This window comes from Pseudophryne corroboree, chromosome 4, assembly GCF_028390025.1.
Source record: "Pseudophryne corroboree isolate aPseCor3 chromosome 4, aPseCor3.hap2, whole genome shotgun sequence".
NCBI lineage: Eukaryota > Metazoa > Chordata > Amphibia > Anura > Myobatrachidae > Pseudophryne > Pseudophryne corroboree.
The window spans coordinates 667,308,503-667,331,882 of NC_086447.1; the positions used below are offsets into that span (position 1 = coordinate 667,308,503).

The 23,380-nt window shown below is 45.0% G+C and overlaps 1 protein-coding gene across 4 annotated transcripts in view; it reads left to right on the forward strand.

Moving 5' to 3' along the window:
- Window positions 1–7,368, forward strand: part of WTAP (WT1 associated protein) — a 183,310-nt gene extending 175,942 nt beyond the window's left edge. For all 4 annotated transcript variants that reach the window (XM_063917824.1, XM_063917825.1, XM_063917826.1 and 1 more), the window contains exons 7-8: window positions 2,066–2,220; window positions 6,135–7,368. In XM_063917824.1, coding sequence (XP_063773894.1) covers window positions 2,066–2,220; window positions 6,135–6,709 — 730 coding nt within the window. In that variant the 3' untranslated portion in view covers window positions 6,710–7,368. The remainder of the gene's footprint in view (window positions 1–2,065; window positions 2,221–6,134) is intronic.
- Window positions 7,369–23,380: the final 16,012 nt, after the last annotated feature.

Sequence of the window (23,380 nt, forward strand, 5' to 3'; positions counted from 1 at the left end):
ATCTGATCCAATGCCCACGGAAACGCGGTTCGGTTCGGGAACACCTCTAAAATGCCCGATTTCAGCCGATATATCTGTCCGAATGCCTGAATTGGGCATTATCGCTCTAGTGTATGGGGCCCTTAACACCTGTGATCATCTACCATTGCGTTGGTTGCATCATGGTGCTCGCCTTTTATATGCAAAGTTTGGGAAATCGCTTGTATGAGCAGAAAGTTTATATACTTTATGCAGTTGTACAAAACATTCCTGTTAAAGAAATTTGGCTGCCAAGAAGTCATTGTATATGTCTTCAGCATTAGAATATCAGAAGTTGCCAGTCTGGGATAACTACCCCCTCAAATGCCACAAAAGATTGGCAGCACATTCCAGTGTGTATGGTGTAGTATGATTCGCCGACTCTTGGGATCCCGGCACCCAGCATACCGGTGCTGGGATCCAGACTGCCGGAATTCCGGCAGCGGGGCGGGCGCAAAAGAGCCCCTTGCGGGCTCGATGTGCTCGCCACTCTGTGGAGACGCTGGCGCGCCACTCTATTTATTCTCCCTCCAGGGGTGTCGTGGAATAGTTGTCGGTATACTGGTGGTCGGGATTCCGGCGCCGGTATGGTGAGGGCCGGGATCCCGACAGCCGGTATATTAAGTGCCACCCCAATGTGAAAATATAGATGCGTTTTTGTTTTTTATGGCAATTCAAAAAGAACTAATTTTTTACGCCTGAAAAGCTATATTTTCTGGTGAAAACACATAGGCTGCAATTCAGTTGTTTTTTGAGCCCAATTTCCTGTTTAAAAAGCGATCGGGGGGCAGGGGGTGATTGAGCCCAGACAGCCCGGGTTTAGCAGGGTACAACTGCTAAACACGACCAAAGGGGTTGCTAGTTGAAATTACAGCATCAGCAGCTGTTTGAACGGAGCAACAATTGAATTGCTTAGTCGGGCAGCCATCTAGGGCAGGCATTCCCAACCACGGTCCTCAAGGCACACTAATAGTGCAAGTTTTAGTGATATCCAGGCTTCAGCACAGGTGACTTAATTAGTAGCTCAGTTATTTTGATTTAACAGTCTGTGCTGCAGCCTGGATATCACTAAAACCTGCACTGTTGGTGTGCCTTGAGGACTGTGGTTGGGAATGCCTGATCTAGGGCTTCACGTGCTTAAAACGATTGAATTCCACCCATAGAATCTGTGATTAGTTAACGGACCAATGTGTTTTCTCTCCTGCCTTCCCGGAAACAGGCTAGTTATCGGGATTTTTTTCGGAGCCTGCGGAGGACCTGCAAGAAATCCATGATTAATGGCTGCCAGCGGCTGTGTTTCGGGGCTAATCGCATTTCCCCTAAGTGGCCTGCCCTGAACAAAAAACACTTATGTTTCTGTCTGTAGGACAGTACTTGGAACGTCTGTGTTTACCAATTCGCCCCTTCTTAAGTTAATATATTTTAAATGCAAAGAATTAAATCTACATTTGTAGTTTTCAGATCTAGTAAGTTTTTAATTATTTTGGTTAGTTTGATTTCTGATGTCCTGTTATCAAGGATGATACATTCTTGCTCCATTGATATATTTGATTTGATTTATTTTTGAATAAAGATCTGTATCATTTGTGTAAGCAATTTAGAATATATAATACACATTTAGATCAACTCTCTAAAAATCACACTGTAAACAGTTAATCCTGGTGGTAATTCCAGTCTGACACTGGTGGTATTTGTCTCTTTACAAAAGAATATGCTTAGGTCTTTTTTATACAGCCATAACATTTATTATAGACCTTGCTTTCTTTTATGCATTTAGCCTTGGTCAGTTTCCTTCCTTTTTTAGTTTACAAGGTTGTACGATGGAACTCCACACAGTTCCAAATTCCAAAGCAGCAATAAATGAGACCAGAGTCTGGAGAAACGCTTGGATAACTGTAAGCGGCGGGATACGCCAGTGTTTTTAAGAAAAAGATGATGTGTGTTTTTAAAATGAAAGTAATAATGCTGGAAGCCTTGGTTAATAGTACAGCAGCATATGCAAAGCAATACCCTTATGTTTTTTGACAAGTAACTTCTTCCTTTACAGCCAAACAGGCAAAAAATTAATGGCGAAGTGTCGAATGCTTATCCAGGAGAATCAGGAGCTGGGGAGGCAGTTGTCCCAGGGTCGTATTGCTCAACTTGAGGCAGAGTTGGCTTTGCAGAAGAAATATAGTGAGGAGCTTAAAAGCAGTCAGGATGGTAAGGGCCGTGCTTACAACTGGGTTTATTAATCTAAATCCTTTGTAGTTTTTTTTATTTTTTTTAGCTTATTTTTAATAAAAGAAATGAAGAGTATAACTTTGAATAGTTTGATAATTAGTTATGTCTTGTGCAGAAATAAAATGTCAGTTTCCTGTGTCTTGGGTCAGTTTCCCCAGTTACTACTGGTAGTATTTCTGAGAGGTTTGTTTTTATCAGTGGATTGGCTAGTTTACTGGATGATGCTTACTAGGTGATTACTTACCTAGTTCATGTATACCTGTTATTAAGACCACACAAAGTAAATCTGTACCATATCCTTGGCTTGGGTGTACTATGATTGGCTGGCTGTTGGGATCCCGGCGCCGGGATACCGACCGCCGGCAGCGGGGCGAGCGCAAAAGAGCCCCTTGCGCCACGCTAAGAGCCCCGACAGCTGGTATATAGAGTGCTCCCCCCTTGGCTTTCTGGATGGCTTTGATAAATATTTGCTCACACTAGCGCACTCTCCTTTATTCCTCCATTACATTTTGAATGGAGAGAACACAAAATGGGTTGTATTCAAATCTTTTCACCCCCTTCCACACCTGCTCTGTTTCTGCTGACTGGCTTGGTATAATCATTTCAGCTTACTTGCCCTGGGGTAGCGAGGGCGCCCAACCCTTTACGCAGCTAAACCTGATTACTATGGCCACGATATGCCTGATAACGGGGATCACTTTAGAAAGGAGATTGGGCGTGATATATCATTTGAATCCCGCCCAATTTGAATGAGCTGAGGGTCAGTGATATTTATCCTGTTTCCACAGCCCCAAAATGAACTAAGTTTTATACATTCAAAAAAATTATAGGAAAAAGAGTGTGATAGTGTATACTCGTTGATAGGTGATTCCTGTTCATATAGAACCACATGTTTAATTGTATCATAACCATAGAGAGCTGTGAACTCAGTTCATGCTGTTACATTTACCTTGAAGACATTGTATGTAAAACACTGTAAGCTCCTAACATTGTATCTAATGCAGGGGTACGGCCTCCAGCTGCTGTGGAGCTTCACGTTCTAGCTTGACCTGCCAATGTTTTAGCATGCCGTAATAGCAAATCTGTAGCAAGGCATGCTGGGGTGTGTAGTTCCACAACAGTTGGAGAGCTGAAGGTTGAATACCACCATCTAGTTGAACTGCAACTTTTGGGTGACCTAATTAATTAGTAAACGGTCAGATTGTCAACACTGAGGATGTGGACTGAATGCCAACAAGGTAGTAATGTGATTTAAAGCATTTGTACCATGCCGGCATTAGAACTTTATACATGATGCTTTATCATATTTAAATCCCATTTTACTGTGTCTGCATTCTTTGTTGGACTTTCCACTGTCCACATTCACATGTCTGTCATTCTGTGACACTAAATACCGATCCCAATTGTAGTTACGCAGATTTATGGAGAAAGCAAAAATGCAAGAGAACTAGTCATATCTGTACTATAAAGTGTTTATTGTATGGAGACTATTACAATAATCAATGCGGAAGATAATGAGAGCATGGATTAGAGTTTTAGCAGTGTCTTGTGTAAGGTATGGTCGTATTTTGGATATGTTTCTTAGATGCATGTAACATGATCTTGAGACAGATTGAATGTGTGGTGCAAAGGACCGTTCAGAGTCAAGTATGACACCTAGGCAGCGAGCTTGTATGGTAGGGATGATTGCTGAGTTATCAGGTTGGTAATAAATAAATAATAAATAATAAATTGTTCTGAAGGCATTGTGAGGGAGTTATACAGTATGACCAGAATATTTTGCAGCTCACTCATCCACATTTTTAAGTGTAAATCTGGGTACACACTGAGCGATGTGTCCCCAGTCGATGTGAAGGGCTGATATATCGGAATCTGGGTACACATTAGAACGATGTATCTCGCCATCTTTCATTCACAGAGAATTAGGTGGCTAGTGTTATCACCCAGTTGTCTGTGCAGCATGGGCGACGTCGCCAGCAACCGCAAGCACCCGCATATTGGGCATACACACGGATATGTCGTTCCGATTCAGCCAGAAACGACGGGCCAATATTGCTCCAGTGTGTACTCAGACTTAGTTACAGCTTTGATTTGATATATCATTGTCAATGCAATCTGCCTAACAGGTTAAGGTAACTGTTGGGTTTCTGTTAATCTGTATGTAATCCATATTGAGATATAAAGCCAGCCTTCGTTAGTAGCACTATATATACAGTACCAATCAAAAGTTTGGACACACCTCATTCAATGGTTCTTATTTATTTTAATTATTTTCTACATTGTAGATTAATACTGAAGACATCATAACTATGAAAGGACACATATGGAATTATGTTGTAAACAAAAGTGTTAAATCAAAATATATGTTTTATATTTTAGATTCCTCAAAGTAGCCCTCTTTTGCTTTTGACAGCTTTGCACACTCTTGGCATTCTCTCAATCAGCTTCTTGAGGTAGTCTCCTGGAATGGTTTTCCAACAGTCTTGAAGGAGCTCCCAGAGGTGCTGAGCACTTGTTGGCTGTTTTTCCTTCACTCTGCGGTCCAACTCATCCTAAAACCATCTCGGTTGGGTTTAGGTCGGGAAGATTGTTGAGGCCGGGTCAACAGACGCAGCACTCCATCACTTTCCTTCTTGTTCAAGTTGCCCTTACATAGCCTGGAGGTGTGTTTGAGGTCATTGTCTTGTTGAAAAACAAATGATGGTCCCAGTAAGTGCAAACCAGATGGGATGGCATGGCGCTGCAGAATTCTGTGGTAGCCATGCTGGTTAAGTGTGCCTTGAATTTTTAATAAATCACCAACAGTGTCACCAGCAAAGCACCCCCACACAATCACACCACCTCCTCCATGCTTCACAGTGGGAACCACACATGTAGATACCATCCGCTCACTTTCTCTGCGTCTCACAAAGACACAGCGGTTGGAGCCAAAAATTTCAAATTTGAATTCGTCATAACAAAGTACAGATTTCCACTGGTCTAATGTCCATTCCTTGTGTTTCTTGGCCCAAACCATTCTCCTCCTCTTGTTATTCATCCTCAGTAGTGGCTTCTTCGCAGCAATTCGACCATAAAGGCCTTATTCATGCAGTGTCCTCTGAACAGTTGATGTTGAGATTTGTCTGCTACTTGAACTCTGTGAAGAATTTATGTGGGCTCTAATCTGAGGTGCTGTTAAGTAACGGTTTCTGAGACTGGTAACTCTAATTAACTTATCCTCTGCAGCAGAGGTTACTCTTGGTCTTCCTTTCCCAGGGCGGTCCTCATGAGAGCCAGTTTCATCATAGCGTTTGATGGTTATTGCAACTGCACTTGAGGATACATTCAAAGTTCTTGAAATTTCCCGTCTCGACTGACCTTCATGTCTTAAAGTAATAACGGACTGTTGTTTCTCTTTGCTGAGTTGAGTGGTTCGTGCCATAATATGGATTACAACAGTAGTCAAATAGGGGTGTCCACTGTGTACTAACCCTACCTCTGCACAACACAACTGATGGTCTCTAACACATTAAGAAGGCAAGTAATTCCACAGATTGGGCTCTTGACAAGGCACACCTGTTAATTCAAAACCATTGCAGGAGACTACCTCATGAAGCTGATTGAGGGAATGCAAAGTGTGCGCAAAGCGGTCATCAAAGCAAAAGGGGGCTACTTTGAGGAATCTAAACACGTTTTGTTTACAACATAATTCCATGTGTTCTTTCATAGTTATGATGTCTTCAGTATTAATCTACAATGTAGAACATAATTAAAATAAATAAAAACCATTGAATAAGAAGGTGTCTCCAAACTTTTGGCTGGTACTGTACATGTGTATATATTTATTAACAAAAAGGTAAATAGAATTTTTTTTATCTGTTTTTACATGTGGTTATTTTTTCTCTTTAACACAGAACTAAATGACTTCATCATTCAGCTTGACGAGGAGGTGGAGGGAATGCAAAGCACGATCTTAGTTCTTCAGCAGCAGCTAAAGGAATCCCGCCAGCAGCTATCTCAGTTCCAGCAGCAGCAGTCTCAAAGTTCTGCTAACAGAACTCTTGCAGAGCCCAAAGAAGAAGGAGAATCTACCAGTAAAGATTGCAGTCGTCTGTCAAATGGACCAAGCAATGGTGGCTCTTCTCATAAGAGAACTCACAGCTCTGTTGGGCATTATAGGGAGGGCAGTAGCGCAGAAGAAGACTTTCCTGTGTCTCCTGTGAATGAGGGCAAGCTGTCAAACCACTCAGAGGAGAGAACTGGTAGAAGTGGAGGCAGCTTCTTGAATCAGCTTAGTACTGGGTATGAAAGTGTAGACTCACCTACTGGAAGTGAGAACTCTCTCACTCACCACTCTAATGATACAGACTCCAATCATGACTCTCTGGAGGAGAAACCAAGGAGTGGAAAGGGCAAAAGAACTGCGAGCTCCCGTCACATTCAGAATGGCTTGGACTCTGGTGCAAATGTACAGGGTTCCATTTTGTAAAAAGGATTTTTTTTTCTTTAATTTTTTTTTTATTTTATTTTTTATACACTTTAATTTCAGAGTTCATACTGTCCAGGAATAGTGCATATTTTGTCATAAAGTTGCCGAGTTTTGTTTTGCATTGTTGCTTAATGTAATACCTCTGCCAATTTGAACGTTTTAACAGTTAATTACATTGCAAATTGCAAAAAAAATGCCATTTGTGTGGACAGTTATTTTTGTCAGTTAATGAAATGTTGATTAAAGATTAACAATGTTGGAAATTCACATCAATGATGTCTGTACAACTGTTCATCTAAAACTTGCTGTATAATGGCATTCCTACCCATGTTTCCATCATACTTAGACTTTACCAACACCTTGTCATGGTACTGTGGGTTTGGCTGCCAAAATTTGCCCAGTAATGTAGTTTTATCACAAAAAGTTGGACTATTAGGAAAGTGCTCTGGTAGTTTCATGTTTAAACAGTTTTATTTTCCTCTTCCGCAAATATCTGTACATACTACTTATTTTCCTTCTTTAGATGGCTGAATGTTTGACACTTGTGTGCAGTTACTCAGTTTTTGAAACTGTTGTACCTTGTTTATGCATATGACTGTGACTGCAATATTACCATGCCTGTACTTACCAAACCAAAATAAAGATTTTTAATAATGTCACTTTTTATACAGCTTTTGTTGATTATATGCTTGCCCTACAGATTAACATATAAAATAACATTGGCTGTATGTTTCCAAAACATCAATTTCCTATATATGCAAGTATTTTGGTATCTTGTTCATGCAACTAATAGTGAAGCTGGTGATATACTCCAGCTGTTTCTGCTGAGGCGCATCAGACTTCATAGCCTGGGATGAACCGTTCAGTCACACACCGCATACAGATAACTGCAGGATTGCTTAGCTGTTAATAAGTTAGTCCTCTTTATTTACCACCAACATATTAAAGATAATGTTTAATCATTCACATCGGTGCCTGCCCCAGTGAAGCTTACAATCTAACTTGTCTATCTCGTATAATAGGGTCATTTATTACAAGCATACATTTGTAGGCCTATGATAGAGAAATTGATCATCTGGAGGGGAACCCACGCTTGGCTGGATTCAATTACATGCTGCACCAGGAAAAGGGTGGTAGCCTTGGGCATTAACGCTAATTACTTACATCCCCTTTTCCCGGCTTGGAAAATGAAGATCCCGGAGCTATGGGTTAGCAAGTTTGCAGCATCCGCAATCAGGGCATTTATCTTGGATTTCTGTTCAAGTCTCCACCAGGCTCCAACAAATCTGCCTAAAGTGCAGCCTGCGGGGTTGCCACTGGGACCTAATTGAACATGCCGGCACACCAATTAGCCCACTGTTACTAATCACAGCTTATTGAGTCTGTCCCTTACCGTGGAATAACATACCCCAAACAAAAAGTCTTAATTTTATGTTTTGCATTAGAAATCCTGGTTGTATGGCAGCCTTTCCAAACATTTTTATGTCCATTTTCCATCCATCGCAATTGTTCTATCCTAGTAAAACAATCTTATAAGAGAAGGTGATGCATAAAATATCATGAACATAAGGAGAAGATACAATCTGTCCGAGGTTCTCAAATGTGGTCCTCAAGGTACCCCAATGGTACAGGTTTTAAGTATATCAATGCATGGCCACAGGTGACTTAATTAGTACCTCAGTCAATTTGATTTAATATCAGGCCTGAGCCATGGATATACTTAAAACCTGGACCACTGGGGTGTCTTGAGGACTGTTTGAGAATCTCTGATCTATGTGCTCTGTATACACCAGGCATGTCCAAACTGCGGCCCTCCAGCTGTTGAGAAACGACACAATCCAGCATGCCCTGACACAGCTTTAGCATTCTCTGACCGCAAAACTGTGTAGGGCATGCTGGGATATGTAGTTTCACAACAGCTGGAGGGCCGCAGTTTGGACATGCCTAGTATACACTATTGTACCTGCTGGTGAACTATTAGACTGCTTCCAACTGGTTGGATCAAGTTATGACAGACCAGCTCAACCTATCCACAGAAGGTAGATTCACAGGAGACTAACAATAGCTTGCAAGTGGTGCAGCAAATAGTTAGAGGCTACACATTTGCAATAATGTTTTACTGAGAGAATATTTGTCGGAAAGCATTGTGATAAGGACAGTGATCCCCAAATGTGGTCCTCAAAGCACCCCAACAGTCCAGGTTTTAGGGGTATCCCTGCTTGTGCATAGATGGTATAATCAAAGTGAGGTATTAAGTCACCTGTGCCTAAGCGTGAATAGCATTAAAACCTGGACTGTTGGGGTGGCTTGAGGAAAATGTTTGGAAACCACTGGATTAGGGGCTGTATTGTCCACTGAAATCATCTTCAGACAAGCAGGTTGTCTGTTGGCAAGAGCTAGGAATTCATAAATTAGAAGAAAAAAAATATTAAAATATCTTGGCATGCACTCTGAATTAAGTGCCTTCTGAAATGACTTACTGCCATTGAACATTTTGAGTAGTTTAATGTTTTTAATATACTTTGAAATTAAAGCATAGAATAAACAGACAATTGGAGATGCAAAAAAAAAAAAGAAAATCTGGATCAATGTGTAACACATTTTATTATGACTTTTTCTTCAAAGGATATGAAATATTGTTTAGGACGTTCTTCCCAATGCTGTTAAAGAAGTGTCCTCAAATGTGCTGCACTTGTAGTTTGCTTTGCCTTTACCCTTCTGTCCAGTTCACCAGTTCATACCAAACCATCTTGATGGGGTTTATGTCAGTAGACCCTAAACTTGTCTCTCTGCACCCGAACAGTCCAGGTTTTAAGGATCTCCCTGGCTGAGCACAGATGATTTAATCAAATTGACTGAGGTACTAATTAAGTTACCTGTGCCAAAGCATAGATATCCGGAAAGCCTGGACCATTAAGGTGCCTTGAGGACAGAGTTTGGGAACCTCTGCTGTAGACTCTGCAGGCAATTCCATTATTTAATAATAATAATTTTATTTATATAGCGCTCTTTCTCCAACAGGACTCAAGGCGCTTAAGCCTACAGTCTTGTTCTTTTCCTTGAAGGTAGTCCAATCTAAAATCCACGATTTGATGAATTTGCAATTTGTTCCACGATTGTATGAATTCCCATTCTTTCAATTTGCGCCCATACACTACAGAAATTTACCAGTGATTTGCAGATTTTTTTGATCTTCACATTGGATTTGCCAATCCTGAAAGTGCCCATACACCACCTAAATGTGATGTCTATAGCAGTGATTGACGGCAATGGAAGAACTGTTTGATTGTCGGAACGGTCGCACAAAAAAGGCCGCCGCCATACATTAGCAGTCGCAAATCCGATTTATCTCCAATATGTTGGATAATCTGCAATGGTGATTGCGATCACTTTTTCATTGCAATTGTCAATTGGGGAAGCCCATACCTCTGCAATTGTTTGGGGCAATATCAAAATCATCAAATTGCCCCAATCCATCGCTGATGTATGGGGGGGCCTATAGCCTGGAGGTATGTTTTGAGTTATAATGCGGTAGGATGACTCTTAACCAACTAAGCGTAGCCATAGGGTATTAGATGGTGCTACAAAATTCTGTGGTAGCCCTTTTGGTTAAAAGTGCTAGTTGCCAACTGTGGCACCTGCAAAACTCCCAGACCATCACAATATTCTGTGTATTCTATTTCAGTTCTTCGGATGAAGGTAATTGATGGTCCCCTATTAGTGAAAAAAGTTCCACTGTGTGGAGCACTGAATAAAAAGTTTTTAAAAAACATTCCTTTAGACAAGACTTTATTTAGGGATCTATTTACGAAGCCTTGGAGAGAGATAAAGTACCAGCCGATCTGCTCCTGATTGCCATGTTACAGGCTGTTTGAAAAATGACAGAAGTTGTTTGGTACTTTATCTCTCTCCAAGGCTTAGTAAATAGACCGCTTAGTACATTACTGCAAACACGCTTTGCATGGATCTTTTCTCTAACGTCCTAGTGGATGCTGGGGACTCCGTAAGGACCATGGGGAATAGACGGGCTCCGCAGGAGACTGGGCACTCTAAAGAAAGATTAAGTACTATCTGGTGTGCACTGGCTCCTCCCTCTATGCCCCTCCTCCAGACCTCAGTTAGAATCTGTGCCCGGCCAGGGCTGGGTGCTTTTAGTGAGCTCTCCTGAGCTTGCTAATAAGAAAGTATTTTAGTTAGGTTTTTTTATTTTCAGAGAGCTTCTGCTGGCAACAGACTCTCTGCTACGTGGGACTGAGGGAAGCAAACCTACTAACTGCGGGTAGGTTGCGCTTCTTAGGCTACTGGACACCATTAGCTCCAGAGGGAACGAACACAGGACCTGACCTTGTCGTCCGGAGCCGCGCCGCCGTCCCCCTCCCAGAGCCAGAAGTCAGAAGCCGGCAGAAGACTCCTGTCTTCACATGAGGTAGCGCACAGCACTGCAGCTGTGCGCCATTGCGCCCACACTACCCACACACTCCGGTCACTGTAGGGTGCAGGGCACAGGGGGGGGCGCCCAGGGCAGCAATTAAGATACCTCTTGGCAAAAAGACACATATATACAGCTGGGCACTGTATATATGTACGAGCCCCCGCCATTTTATTACACAGACCGGGACTGAAGCCCGCCGCTGAGGGGGCGGGGCCTTCCTCAGCACTAACCAGCGCCATTTTCTCTTCACAGCTCCGCTGAGAGGAAGCTCCCCAGGCTCTCCCCTGCAGTATCAAGGTAGAAAAAGGGTAAAAAGAGAGGGGGGGCACATAAATTTAGGCGCAAAATTATCATAAACAGCAGCTACTGGGTAAACACTGTTACTGTGTAATCGCTGGGGTGTGTGCTGGCATACTCTCTCTCTGTCTCCCCAAAAGGCCTTGTGGGGTCCTGTCCTCAATTAGAGCATTCCCTGTGTGTGTGCGGTGTGTTGGTACGTTTGTGTCGACATGTTTGACGAGGACGGTTACGTGGAGGCAGAACAAGTGCAAGTGACTGTGGTGTCGTCGCCGACGGTGCCGACACCTGATTGGATGGATATGTGGAAGGTGTTAAATGATAATGTAAGCTCCTTGCATAAAAGGTTGGATAATCAGTCAGGGTCTCAACCCGTGTCTGATTCTGCAGCTCAGAGGCCGTCAGGGTCTCAAAAGCGCCCACTATCCCAGTTGGTTGACACAGATGTCGACACGGATTCTGACTCCAGTGTCGATGACGATGAGGCAAAGTTGCAGCCTAAAATGACTAAAGTCATCCGATACATGATTATAGCAATGAAGGATGTATTGCACATACCGGAGGAAAACCCTGTCCCTGACAAAAGGGTATATATGTATGGGGAGAAAAAGCAAGAGGTGACTTTTCCCCCTTCACATGAGTTAAATGAATTATGTGAAAAAGCATGGGATTCCCCCGATAAGAAAGTGCTGACTTCCAAAAGGTTGCTTATGGTGTACCCTTTCCCGCCAACGGACAGGATGCGCTGGGAATCCTCCCCTAGGGTAGATAAAGCTCTGACACGCTTATCTAAAAAGGTGGCCCTGCCGTCACAGGATACGGCCGCCCTAAAGGATCCTGCAGATAGGAAGCAGGAAAGTATCCTGAAGTCTGTTTAGGCACACTCAGGTACTATACTGAGGCCGGCTATTGCGTCGGCTTGGATGTGTAGTGCTGTGGCAGCATGGACAGATAATCTGTCTGAGGAAATGGATATCTTAGACAAGGATACCATTTTACTGACCCTGGGGCATATAAAAGACGCTGTCCTATATATGAGGGATGCCCAGAGGGACATTTGCCTACTGGGCTCTAGAATAAATGCAATGTCGATTTCTGCCAGAAGGGTCCTGTGGACTCAGCAATGGACAGGTGATGCCGACTCTAAAAAGCACATGGAGGTGTTACCTTACAAGGGTGAGGAATTGTTTGGGGACGGTCTCTCGGACCTAGTTTCCACAGCTACGGCTGGGAAGTCAAACTTTTTGCCATATATTCCCTCACAGCCTAAGAAAGCACCGTATTACCAAATGCAGTCCTTTCGATCACAGAGAAGCAAGAAGGTCAGAGGTGCGTCCTTTCTGGCCAGAGGCAGGGGTAGAGGAAAGAAGCTGCACAACACAGCTAGTTCCCAGGAACAGAAGTCCTCCCCGGCTTCCACTAAATCCACCGCATGACGCTGGGGCTCCACAGGAGCCAGGAGCGGTGGGGGCGCGTCTCCGAAATTTCAGCCACCAGTGGGTTCGCTCACGGGTGGATCCCTGGGCTATACAGATTGTGTCTCAGGGATACAAGCTGGAATTCGAAGTGATGCCCCCTCACCGTTACCTCAAATCGGCCCTGCCAGCTTCCCCCATAGAAAAGGAAGTAGTGTTAGCGGCAATTCACAAGTTATATCTCCAGCAGGTGGTGGTAAAGGTTCCCCTCCTTCAACAAGGAAGAGGATACTATTCCACAATGTTTGTGGTACCGAAACCGGACGGTTCGGTCAGACCCATATTGAATTTAAAATCCATGAACATTTATCTGAAAAGATTCAAGTTCAAAATGGAATCGCTCAGAGCGGTCATTGCAAGCCTGGAAGAGGGGGATTTTATGGTGTCTCGGGACATCAAGGATGCGTACTTGCATGTCCCCATTTATCCACCTCATCAGGAGTACCTCAGGTTTGTGGTACAGGACTGTCATTACCAATTCCAGACGTTGCCGTTTGGTCTGTCCACGGCACCGAGAATATTTACCAAGGTGATGGCGGAAATGATGGTGCTCCTTCGGAAGCAAGGGGTTACAATTATCCCATACTTGGACGATCTCCTCATAAAAGCGAGGTCCAGGGAGCGGTTGCTGATCAGCGTAGCACTCTCTCAGGAAGTGTTGCAACAGCACGGCTGGATTCTGAATATTCCAAAGTCGCAGCTGATTCCTACGACGCGTCTGCCCTTCCTGGGCATGATTCTGGACACAAACCAGAAAATGGTGTTTCTCCCGGAGGAGCTCGTGACTCTGGTCAGAGGCCTCCTAAAACCAAAACAGGTATCGGTGCATCACTGCACGCGTGTCCTGGGAAAGATGGTGGCGTCATACGAAGCCATTCCCTTCGGCAGGTTCCATGCGAGGATCTTTCAGTGGGATCTGTTGGACAAGTGGTCCGGATCGCATCTTCAGATGCATCGGCTGATCACCCTGTCCCCCAGGGCCAGGGTGTCTCTTCTGTGGTGGCTGCAAAGTGCTCACCTCCTTGAGGGCCGCAGGTTCGGCATACAGGACTGGGTCCTGGTGACCACGGATGCAAGCCTCCGAGGATGGGGGGCAGTCACTCAAGGCAGAAACTTCCAGGGGCTGTGGTCAAGTTAGTAGACTTGTCTGCACATCAATATCCTGGAACTAAGGGCCGTATACAACGGCCTGAGTCAAGCGGAGCCTCTGCTTCAAAACCAACCAGTGCTGATTCAGTCAGACAACATCACGGCAGTGGCCCATGTAAACCGCCAGGGCGGCACAAGAAGCAGGGTGGCAATGGCAGAAGCCACCAGGATTCTTTGTTGGGCGGCGAATCACGTACTAGCACTGTCAGCAGTGTTCATTCCGGGAGTGGACAACTGGGAAGCAGACTTCCTCAGCAGGCACGACCTCCACCACCCGGGAGAGTGGGGACTTCATCAAGAAGTCTTCACGCAGATTACAAATCGATGGGAACTGCCACAGGTGGACATGATGGCATCCCGCCTCAACAAAAAGCTACAACAGTATTGCGCCAGGTCAAGAGACCCTCAGGCGATAGCTGTGGACGCACTAGTAACACCGTGGGTGTTCCTGTCGGTCTATGTGTTTCCTCCTCTTCCTCTCATACCCAAGGTGCTGAGAATCGTAAGAAAAAGAGGAGTGAGAACAATACTCATTGTTCCGGATTGGCCAAGAAGGACTTGGTACCCGGAACTGCAAGAAATGCTCACAGAGGACCCATGGCCTCTGCCTCTCAGACAGGATCTGTTGCAACAGGGGCCCTGTCTGTTCCAATACTTACCGCGGCTGCGTTTGACGGCATGGCGGTTGAACGCCGGATCCTAGTGGAAAAAGGCATTCCGGATGAAGTTATTCCTACGCTGATAAAGGCTAGGAAGGACGTGACAGCAAAACATTATCACCGTATATGGCGAAAATATGTTGCTTTATGTGAGGCCAGGAAGGCCCCTACAGAGGAATTCCAGCTGAGCCGGTTCCTTCACTTCCTACAGTCGGGAGTGACTATGGGCTTAAAATTAGGGTCCATAAAGGTCCAGATTTCATCCCTATCCATTTTCTTTCAAAAGGAACTGGCTTCTCTTCCTGAGGTTCAGACGTTTGTAAAGGGAGTGCTGCATATTCAGCCCCCTTTTGTGCCACCAGTGGGACCTTGGGATCTTAACGTGGTGTTGAGTTTCCTGAAATCTCACTGGTTTGAGCCACTTAAGACCGTGGAGTTAAAGTATCTCACGTGGAAAGTGGTCATGCTATTGGCCTTCGCTTCGGCTAGGCGTGTGTCAGAATTGGCGGCTTTGTCATGTAAAAGCCCCTATCTGGTATTCCATATGGACAGGGCAGTATTACGGACTCGTCCGCAATTTCTGCCGAAGGTGGTGTCATCTTTTCATTTGAACCAACCTATTGTGGTGCCTGCGGCTACTCGTGACTTGGAAGATTCCAAGTTACTAGATGTAGTCAGGGCTTTGAGGATTTAGCCAGAACGGCTGGAGTCAGGAAAACTGACTCGCTGTTTATCCTGTATGCATCCAACAAGCTGGGTGCTCCTGCTTCAAAGCAAACTATTGCTCGCTGGATCTGTAACACGATTCAGCAGGCTCATTCTGCGGCTGGATTGCCGCATCCAAAATCTGTAAAAGCCCATTCCACAAGGAAGGTGGGCTCTTCTTGGGCGGCTGCCCGAGGGGTCTCGGCATCACAGCTTTGCCGAGCAGCTACTTGGTCGGGTTCAAACACGTTTGCAAAATTCTACAAGTTTGATACCCTGGCTGAGGAGGACCTTGTGTTTGCTCATTCGGTGCTGCAGAGTCATCCGCACTCTCCCGCCCGTTTGGGAGCTTTGGTATAATCCCCATGGTCCTTACGGAGTCCCCAGCATCCACTAGGACGTTAGAGAAAATAAGATTTTACTTACCGGTAAATCTATTTCTCGTAGTCCGTAGTGGATGCTGGGCGCCCGTCCCAAGTGCGGACTTCTTCTGCAATACTTGTATATAGTTATTGCTTAACTAAGGGTTATGTTATGTTTGCGTCAGGTTGTCTGATGCTCTGTTGTTGTTCATACTGTTAACTGGGTAAGTTATCACAAGTTATACGGTGTGATTGGTGTGGCTGGTATGAGTCTTACCCTGGATTCCAAAATCCTTTCCTTGTACTGTCAGCTCTTCCGGGCACAGTTTCCTTAACTGAGGACTGGAGGAGGGACATAGAGGGAGGAGCCAGTGCACACCAGTAGTCCTAATTCTTTCTTAGAGTGCCCTGTCTCCTGCGGAGCCCGTCTATTCCCCATGGTCCTTACGGAGTCCCCAGCATCCACTACGGACTACGAGAAATAGATTTACCGGTAAGTAAAATCTTATTTTTATTTTTATAATCTTACTATGTTTTTGAGTGATCTTTCTTAACAGCGTCTTAAACGCATGCTAGAAAGAGTCGCTCCAACAACTCTCCACCGGGTTGCAACAACGCTTACCTTGTACCACGTACAGTGCTGTCTCTGCGGGCATCTGTGTCGGATGATTCTAGCAGGTCCAGCAGACGTTACCAGGCTGTGGCCGGAGCATGGGGTGAAGGTAAGTCATCGGTTTCCTCTTACTAGGGGGTTCTGGACACAGCTACACTGTTTTGGAGGAGACTACAAACAGTGGTTGATGCGCCGCCACTCTTAAGTGCAAAAGCTCTATGCTTTGGGGATCATAGGCGCCAGGACTAGGTTGAGGCCGCGATCCTTAGAGTTTGTCAACGGGGGGAGTTAGACGCTCTCCTGGTCGCCCCTCCCCCAAGTTCATGACCAGTTTCCGCGCGTCTCCCGTCCATGAACTAATGACCTCACTTCCGTCTCAGACGCTACCACGAGGGTACTCGGTCGCAGCTTAGACGCTGCGATGGTGCACACTAGACTTTCCGCCTAGACCGGGTTGCAGACAGGAGCGTCTGCATACACTTATCGTTCACTGAGCCTCTGTGTCCGTTAATGAGCGTCTGTGTCTCTCATCAGTTATCAGAGCGGCAGTGTACACTAGTAGCGTCTGAATCCACTCAGTGTCTTTCGAGCGTATTGATTGATATGGAAGTGTGGTGAGTCTCCCTGTATCCCACTCAGAAGGGTTATACAGTACTAAAAAAAATTCTACTTGATAGTATGAATTGTTCATTTTGGTACATATTGTATATGAGGCCTGTACATTACTGTTGTTTTCTTCATGATATGTCTGAAAAACTGGTTAAAAACAGAAATACAATTGTCCCACTTACTTGTAAGTAATTATCATGGTTGATTGTATTCTCATATGACAATGTCTAATATTTAATATGTGACTGCCAGTATGTGTGCTGACTTTTATATGTTGTCAGTTTTGTTCTGAACCTCAATTCAGGTGCACGGTTGTGGTCAGATTGATCTCACTTCTATATATCTATATATAGGTGATTTTCAGTTACAAATTGTGTAGTTGTAAAAACAGAATATGTCTGTGAGCGGCAAAAGTGACAATGATAACTTATCAGGCACTCCTACATCCTTAACATGTTTGTCTTGTAAAACAGACTTAATTGGAATAGCCCAGTTGGTCACTTATGAGGGGTTATGTGCAAACTGTTTTGCTTATCGGCAAAGTAAAAAACAGGATTTGGTTCAGCAACCAATAGAGCCACCATGGAGTATGTTCGCGCAGACTTTGTCTTCAATAGCGGACAGATTAACTCCTGCAGTTCTACCCCAGGGAATAGGTTACACTATTAACCCATACATGCAGCTCCCTCCTTATGGTTTGGTTCCAGTAGCTTCTACAAGTAACCAGGTTATTAACCAAGGTGCAGGTAAGACTAATATAGATACATCCATGTTGCAGACTACACAAGATGATACAACAGATGATGATACAGTATAATCAAATACTCTGTATGATGATCAATAACAGGGTTTCAGCTCAGAAGATGTAGCTGAACTTATTGATGCAATGAAGGCTATTCTCTCTTTGGAGAAATCAGCCAAAACAGTGTCAAAATCTAAAGCAACTGTCTTTAAACGAATAAAAACAGTTAAGACTGATTTCCCAGGGTCAGAGGTTCTGACAGAAATGATGGAAGAACCCTGGGCTACGCCCAGTAAAAAATATAAGATTCCGAAAAAATGGGATTCTTATTATCCATTTCCAGCTGTGGATTGTTCAAAAAGAGAAGTTCCTCCTAAAGTGGATGCACATATACTGCGACTTGTGCATAAATCTGCTTTGCTATGGTCTTCTACCTCACTAAATGATGTCACAGATAGAAGAGTAGATAGTAGATAAGATAGTAGATAGGAATATTTCCATACCTCGACGACCTGTTAATCCTAGCACATTCGCAGGAATTACTTTTGAACCATCTTCAACAGACAGTAGTTTGTCTACAAAGACACGGGTGGCTCATAAACTGGGAAAAGTCGTCTCTGAATCCATCACAACGGGTGGTTCATTTGGGAGCCATATTGGATTCAGGTCTACAGTGAATTTTCTTACCAGAGAAAAAGATATCCAAGGTCCAGGAAATGACTCAGGAGTCGTTGCACACTCAGACAATGTCAGTCCATGCAGCAATGCGACTGTTGGGTCTGATGGTGTCAAACTTCGACATGGTGGAATATACACAATTCCACTCCAGACCTCTACAGCACCTTATTCTGACCAAATGGAACGGAAATCATCAGACAATAAAAAAACAGATGATAAAGTTTCCGGTAAACGTAAGAAGGTCTCTAGGTTGGTGGCTACAGAGGGACCATTTAAACAAGGGGAGACCCTTTTGGATAAAGGAATGGCAAGTCCTGACAACAGGTGCCAGTCTTCAGGGCTGGGGAGCGGTGCTTGAAAGCCTTTGGTTCCAGGGAAAATGGACCATAAGGAAAAGTCGCCTGCCAATAAATCTGTTGGAAATAAGGGCCATATATATGGCTCTAGTTCAGGCAAAGGACAGTCTGCAAGGAAGACCAGTCCATATCCACTCAGACAATGCAACAGCGGTAGCGTACCTCAATCATCAGGGAGGAACTCACAGCAAAAGATTGATGGAGGAAGTAACTCACATACTAAGGTGGGCAGAGCTCCATCTTCCAGCATTGTCAGCAGTGTTTGTTCCAGGAGTATTGAACTGGGAAGTGGATTTTCTCAGTCGACACACCATTCAGGAAACCGAATGGGCATTACACCCAGAAGTGTTTCAGACGATAGTGAACAGATGGGGTCTGCCAGAGATAGATCTCATGGCGTCTCGTCGGAACAACAAAGTTCCAATGTACGGATCAAGAACAAAAAATCCCGGAGCGATCCTTGTAGACGCACTGTCAGTAAATTGGAAATTTCATCTGGCATATCTGTTTCCTCCAATCTCTCTGTTACCCAGAGTAGTGAGGAAAATAAAGCAAGTAAAGGGAGCCATAATTCTAATAGTTCCAGCTTGGCCCAGAAGACATTGGTACACAGATCTACTAAGAATGTCCATGGAAGCACCAATACTGCTCCCTCAACGTCCAGATCTGCTAATGCAGGGTCCTTGTTATCACAGCCATCTGGATCGTCTAGCTTTGACGGCGTGGCTATTGAGACCTCTATCCTAGAAGCTAGAGGATTTTCAAAACAAGTCATTCAAACTATGCTTAGAGCAAGAAAACCTTCTTCAGCTCGTATTTATCATCAAATATGGCATTGGTGTAGTGAAAAAAGTTTGAATCCAAGATCTTTTAAAGTGTCCAGGATTTTGGATTTTTTTCAAGCAGGATTGGATAAGGGGTTAAAAGTAGCTTCCTTGACAGTTCAAGTATCAGCATTAACTGTATGGTTTCAGAGAAAGATTGCTGACTTACAGGATGTGCGTACTTTCTTTCAGGGAGTTTTACACATTCAACCTCCTTTTGTTCCTCCTGCAGCTCCCTGGGATTTGAATCTGGTTCTTAAAATCCTTCAGGGACCTCCGTTTGAACCACTTAAGAGAGCAGATCTTAAATGGTTGACGGCTAAAGGGCTCTTTCTACTGGCAATGGCGTCAGATAGAAGATTGTCAGATTAAGGAGCACTGTCGTGTAAGTCTCCTTTTCTAATATATTTTCCAGATAAGGCAGTTCTCATAATTAGGCCTGGTTATCTTCTGAAGGTGGTTTAAAAATTTCACCTTAACGAAGAGATTGTAGTCACAGCTTTTCAGGTATCGGGACTTTCTGCGGGAGAAGCGTCGCTGGACGTGGTCAGGGCGTTAAGAATCTACGTAGATCGTACTAGTGCCATCAGAAAGACAGATTCTCTCTTCATCCTCTATGGATTTCACAGAAGTGGATGGCCTGGTAGTAAACAAACGCTGGCAAGGTGACTCCAAATGGTAATTTCAGAAGCTTATTTTCGTACTGATCCCCCTACTAATGTCTCTGCTCACTCTACACGTAAGGTAGGTCCTTCATGGGCAGCACAACATGGTGCTTCAGCAGAACAGATTTGTAAGACAGCCACATGGTCTTCCATTAACACTTTCATTAAACATTATGCCATGGATATTTTTGCCTCTCATGACGCTGAATTCGGGCGAAAGGTTCTGCTGTCTAATCAGGAGCGTCCCCACCACTAAAACTGGCTTTGGGAATCCCAATGTTATCCTGTGGATAACCTGTGGACCCAGCCGGAGAAATAGACGTTATGGTAAGAACTTACCGTTGATAACGTAATTTCTCCTATGTCCACAGGTATCCACAGGGGTCCCACCCTGACGCACCTGATTTGAGGATCTTTACAATCACTAAACCTCTTCCCTCTTGCATGGAAGGGTGTGCATGTGTGTTCTTATCACCTGAATAGGTTTCTACCTGATGCTCCTGCCTAAATTGCTGTGGAAATAACTGATTTGACTGAGTCAGTGGGCGGGATTATATGTAGGAGCCCCGATGCATCCTGGGAGGCTAGAAAGCTCGTGACCGTTTGGTGCCATTTCCGCTGTCGCTCCGGCATATCCCAATGTTATCCTGTGGATACCTGTGGACATAGGAGAAATTACGTTATCAACGGTAAGTTCTTACCATAACGTCTATTTTTATGTGCAGGTGAGACATGATATAGAGGCTTTAACATCAAGAACCTATGCAGTGTCTAGTCTGCACAGGCCCGGCAACAGAGGGGCACAAGAAGGGCACTTGTACTGGGCCCGAGACACAAGCTGGATGAGCTGATGGCTGGAGATGGAGAGACACGGGGGAAGAGTCTGGATACACAGGGATGGTGCTTTAGAGACACCAGCAAGTATGAGGCTGGAGTGACAAGGGCTGATAGGGCCGACAGACACATGGAAGATGAGACATAAGATTTCTGTTGCTGGCCCTGAGTCTGCAAAAATGATTGTGTGCCACACACTTTATTACCACCTGTCATTCGGCATTACACAGTTGACTTTTCATGTCATATATGCCACGTGTTCAGTGTTAGTAACATTTTTTGCATTCAAGGGTGTAGCTATAGTACTATCACTGACCTGGTTTGAGGAGGTTGTGGACTCGGGGTTTCCTCCGATGACCGGGAAGTGGAACCGCAACTGGGCCGCAGCAGAGATGGCCGGATGTAAGTCTTCCTTATGCAGGATCAGATCGGCGGACAGGAGGCACGTGCGGACGCTGAAGGTCTCCTGAAAGAGAGAACTTGACAGGTGCTGGTGAATCACAGAAAATACTAGGTGCTGGAGGCACGGAGGTGCTTGGAGGCACGGAGGTGCTTGGAGGCACGGAGGTGCTTGGAGGCACGGAGGTGCTTGGAGGCACGGAGGTGCTGGAGGCACGGAGGACTGGAGATCACAGGTACAGTAGCACGATGATACTCAGGCGCCGGAGCACTGCCTGGCGTCTGAATTTAAACTTCCCGCCAGGACCTGATTGGAGGACGGGCCGATGACGTCACCCGCAGCTCCCGAGGACGTGGACGCCGGCTAGACGGAGCGCCTGACGCCGGGACCCGCCAGCGAGGACGGCCGCACGGAGACCCAGTACGCCCGGAGAGGTAAGTGAGAAGACCGCGGCGCCGTGACAGTACCCCCTCCTCTAGGAGTGGCCCCTGGACACTTTCCCGGCTTCGTAGGATGTCTAGCATGGAAGATCCGGACTAGTCGAGGAGCCGAGACCTCAGAAGCCTTTATCCAACTTCTCTCCTCAGGACCATATCCTTTCCATTCCACCAGATATTGCAGATTCTTGTGAAGGTAACGCGAGTCTAGAATATTTCTGATCACGAAGTCTGTTCCTGTTTCAGTCTCCACTGAGGTGGGGCTAGAGGTCTTTGAATGGAAACTACTAAGGACGAGAGGACGAAGAAGAGAAACATGGAAGGCGTTAGGTATACGTAGGTGCGAAGGTAAACCCAGCTTGCAGACCACAGGAATCAGGACTTGTAGCACAGGGTAAGGACCGATGAATCTTGGAGCAAACTTCATGGTGGGCACCTTCAACCGGAGATTACGTGTGGACAGCCATACCCTGTCGCCAACCTTGTATTGTGGAGCGGCTCGCCGTTTCCTATCCGCAAAGAACTTGTACCGGACTGAAACCTTCTTAAGATTAGCATGAACCTTACTTCAAATTTGTCTGAAGTGTAGTAGAGTGGACGTTACGGCTGGAACCTCTTCCATCGGAAGGCTTGGTAATTCTGGACCACGTGGATGGAACCCATAGTTGATGAAAAATGGAGATTCACCAGTGGAAGAATGAAACGAATGATTATGGGCAAACTCCGCCCAAGGTAACAACTCCACCCAGTTGTCATGTGAAGGGAAGAGATAAAGACGGAGGAAAGTCTCTAGATCTTGATTGACTCGTTCCGTTTGTCCATTCGTTTGGGGATGATAAGCGGACGAAAACTTAAGTTTAATCTGTAGAGTCGAACAGAGGGCTTTCCAAAACCTTGCGGTGAACTGTACCCCACGATCAGAGACTGTTTCCTGTGGCAACCCATGCAACCAAAAATGTTCTTGGATGAACAGTAGAGCTAGTTTCGGGGCTGTCGATAGACCAATCAAAGGAACGAAGTGTGCCATCTTCGAAAAACGGTCGACGATTACCCAAACGGTGTTGCAACCCTTGGAACGGGGCAAGTCAGTGATGAAGTCCATGGAAACATGAGTACAGGGTTTCATAGGAATGGACAGAGGACGAAGCAACCCAGCAGGGGGTAAACGGGAAGATTTATGCTGTGTACACTGGGGACAGGAATTAACGTAATCCTGTACATCCTTCCTCATGGAGTCCCACCAGTAAGATCTTTGCAGAAACTTGTACATCTTCTGGGCGCCGGGATGACCGGAGAATTTGGAGATATGGGCCCACTGAAGTATCCTCGACCGGAATTTGACCGGTACGGACATTCTTCCAGGAAGAGGGCCTGGAGTAGTCGAGGCAGCAGAGACAGAAATTGGATTTAGAATTAAACTCCGTTCAAAGGAAT